At 39.3% G+C, this 3,089-nt stretch overlaps 1 protein-coding gene across 2 annotated transcripts in view; it reads left to right on the top strand.

Annotated features, from left to right (window-relative positions):
• AP1G1 (adaptor related protein complex 1 gamma 1 subunit) overlaps positions 1-3,089 on the top strand; it is a 101,047-nt gene that overhangs the window by 81,453 nt on the left and 16,505 nt on the right. For both annotated transcript variants that reach the window (XM_003791384.3, XM_023514109.1), the window contains 4 exons: positions 440-567; positions 972-1,076; positions 2,325-2,466; positions 2,655-2,781. In XM_003791384.3, the coding sequence (XP_003791432.1) occupies positions 440-567; positions 972-1,076; positions 2,325-2,466; positions 2,655-2,781 (502 nt within the window). The remainder of the gene's footprint in view (positions 1-439; positions 568-971; positions 1,077-2,324; positions 2,467-2,654; positions 2,782-3,089) is intronic.

The following is a 3,089-nucleotide window of genomic DNA, read 5'->3' as shown; positions in this document are numbered from 1 at the left end:
GGCTATTTTTTGGTTGCAGCCGTCATCGTTGTTTAGCGGGCCCAGGCTGGATTCGAACCCACCATTAGGTGTATGTGGCTAGTGCCTTAGCCACTGGAGCCACAGGCGCCGAGCCTCTAGAAACCTTTTTAAAGAATTAATACTAGAATTTTATTAGGAACCCTGGCATTTCTTCCTTTCCTCTACTTCTGCTGCCCCAAACTGTAACATGCCTGTCAGCCCCTAGCAGTCATTTTTCACTCCTTTCACCTCCCTCCTACCCAGCCTGATTGATGGAACAGCCTAGACAGTTAACCCTGGCAAAGCACAGGTTGTGTTTGAGTATTTTGTAGTAGTAGGATTGTCTCTCTGGTGGCATCCTCTGACTTGATAGCAAATTTAGATGTTTGATCTCACCATTCATTCTATATGTTTTCTTCTGCTTCTCCCTCTTTCTCAGGTAACAGAAGATGAAGTATTGGATATTTTAGAAAGTGTCCTAATCTCTAATATGTCCACCTCTGTGACACGAGGTTATGCCCTCACTGCCATTATGAAGCTTTCTACTAGATTCACTTGTACTGTAAAGTGAGTATTGATGAAAAGTAGTGGGAATAGGTTGTTTTATAATTAAAAAAAAATTTCAAATATAGACAAAAATAGAATAGTAAAATAAATTTGCATTTACTTATTGCCCATAAGTATTTCTCATAGAGTAATAAGTGCTACTTTGTCCAGCAAATTTTAGGCTATGGTATATTTAACAGGCAAAAATCTGGTGTTACAATGAGAATAATATAATGGTGGATATCAGATGAATGGATGAATGATGGAAGATAAAGGTGCTTTGTTTTAATAATTATGTAAATTAAGAAAAGATGAGTATTTTATTTTAAAATTTTAGCCAGAAAACTCTGATTTAAACATTCCCTCTGCTTGTTTATGAATTTTCTTTTGGGTATTTGATTTTTATTTGTTACTTTATTTTGTAGCCGAATTAAGAAAGTGGTTTCCATCTATGGAAGCAGCATTGATGTGGAACTCCAGCAGAGGGCAGTAGAATATAATGCACTTTTTAAGAAATATGACCACATGAGGTGAGTGAAAGAAACTAAGCAGTGCATGTAGTACTTCTTAGCATCCTGAATAAATTATGATAATTTGTAACGGAGACTCATTCCTTATGTTTCATGGAATGAACTGGACCCTTCAACTCTGGTTAGTTCTTATTGTGTGGCTGCTTTTGTCCATCTTCTAAACTTCCTAGGTTCTAAGTAAAATAACTGCTGGGCAGTGGTGAGTGCCCATTACTCTAGTGATTCAGGAGACTGAAGCAGGAGGATTGCTTGAGGTCAAGAGTTCAAGACCAGCCTGGGCGCCGTATCTAGACCTAAAAAAAAAAAAAAAAAGAAGCAGCGCCCAGGCATGGTGGCACATACACCTTCTCTCAGGTATTTGGGATATTGAGGTAGAAGATTGCTTGAGCCCAGGAGTTTGAGGCTGCTTTGAGCTTTGATCATAGCACTGTACTCCAGCCTCGGTGGCATAGGAAGACCTCATCTCAAAAATCAAAAAAGAAGGGCCAGTCACAATGGCTCAAGCCTGTAATCCTAGCACTTTGGGAGGCCGAGGCGGGTAGATTGCCTGAGCTTATGGGTTTGAGACCAGTCTGAGCCTGAGTGAGACCCCCTCTCTTAAAAAAAAAAAACCAAGCCTTATGGTGTGTGTCTGTAGTCCCAGCTACTTGGGAGGCTGAGGTAAGAGAAATACTTGAACCTCACTTTGAGGTTGTTGTGAGCTATGATGCCATGGCACTTTACTGTCTCCAAAACAAACAAACAAACAAAAAAAGAAAAATAACTTTTTTCATTCAACTCTCCCATTTGTAATGCTTTGTTATGGAAAGTTTGCTGCATTTTTGTTTTTTTTTTTAATTTAAGATGTGGGAGTTACATTTTTTCAAAAGAAATTATCTCATTCACATCCCATTACTATTGGCATTTTGGTGTTTGTTGCCTTTTTTCTTCTATTGTCCGATATCTTATTGATAGAAAACTGTTAATATGTACTGGTTTAGCTTTCTTTCATCCCAGTCTCTCTACCAACTAAAATACGTGCTTTAGGATTTCACTGTACAGTTTGTTTATTCAAGGTTTCTTGCCTGCCCTTAATCCAGCTAGGAATTTAGGTCATGTATTCTTGTAATCCACCTTCTGTTTTTGTATGTTTGTTGGGTGGGGATGGGAGATGGTTCTCCATGTTTGGCTTCAACACAGGTTAGTAGTTATTTTGGATAGGGAGTCTAGGTTAACTGCCTAGAATTTAACCACTTCAGATTCTTCTAGGTCTGCCCTACTTGAGAGAATGCCTGTCATGGAAAAAGTGACCACAAATGGCCCCACTGAGATTGTGCAGACAAATGGAGAGACAGAACCAGCTCCACTAGAGACCAAACCACCACCCTCGGGGCCACAGCCCACCAACCAGGTAGCCTTCCACTCCCTTATCTGGGGTGTCTGATGATCTTGTGACCCCATAGCTTATCTCTTAGTTGATTCCCTTTAATGTTCCTGGATTGGTTTTTGATTCTCTTCCTTATTTATAAGTATTGAAAGAGCTGTGCATTAGATGCAGATTAGAAAACTAATGAATTGAGGTCTTATTTCCTTGTTTAGGCCAATGATTTATTGGATTTATTGGGAGGAAATGACATAACACCTGTTATTCCAACTGCACCTACAAGTAAACCAGCTTCTGCTGGTGGAGAACTTCTTGATTTGCTGGGAGACATCAACCTTACAGGTGAGGCCAGTCTGGAGCTGTTTAACACCTGGATAGGGATAGAGGCCTTGGGGAAAGATTATACTGAACAGACTTTCCAGCATCTGAATCATTCAAACATGGGATAGGCTAAGAGAGAAGCAAGAATCGAATCTTCACAACATCTGGGATATAAGCTGCCAAGCTGATGCTCTAAAAATCTTCATAAGGTTCTTTGAAGCCGAATTTTTAATCTTGGGATAATAAATTATTCATATTATTTTAAGATAGACAAGACTTTCTCTTTCAGGCTTGAAAAGAATATATCCTGTGTCACTTCTACTTTTAGT

This window comes from Otolemur garnettii, unplaced genomic scaffold (genome assembly GCF_000181295.1).
Source record: "Otolemur garnettii isolate 467f Iridium unplaced genomic scaffold, OtoGar3 scaffold00047, whole genome shotgun sequence".
Classification (NCBI taxonomy): Eukaryota; Metazoa; Chordata; class Mammalia; order Primates; family Galagidae; genus Otolemur; species Otolemur garnettii.
This window is presented reverse-complemented; position numbering and strand designations above follow the sequence as displayed.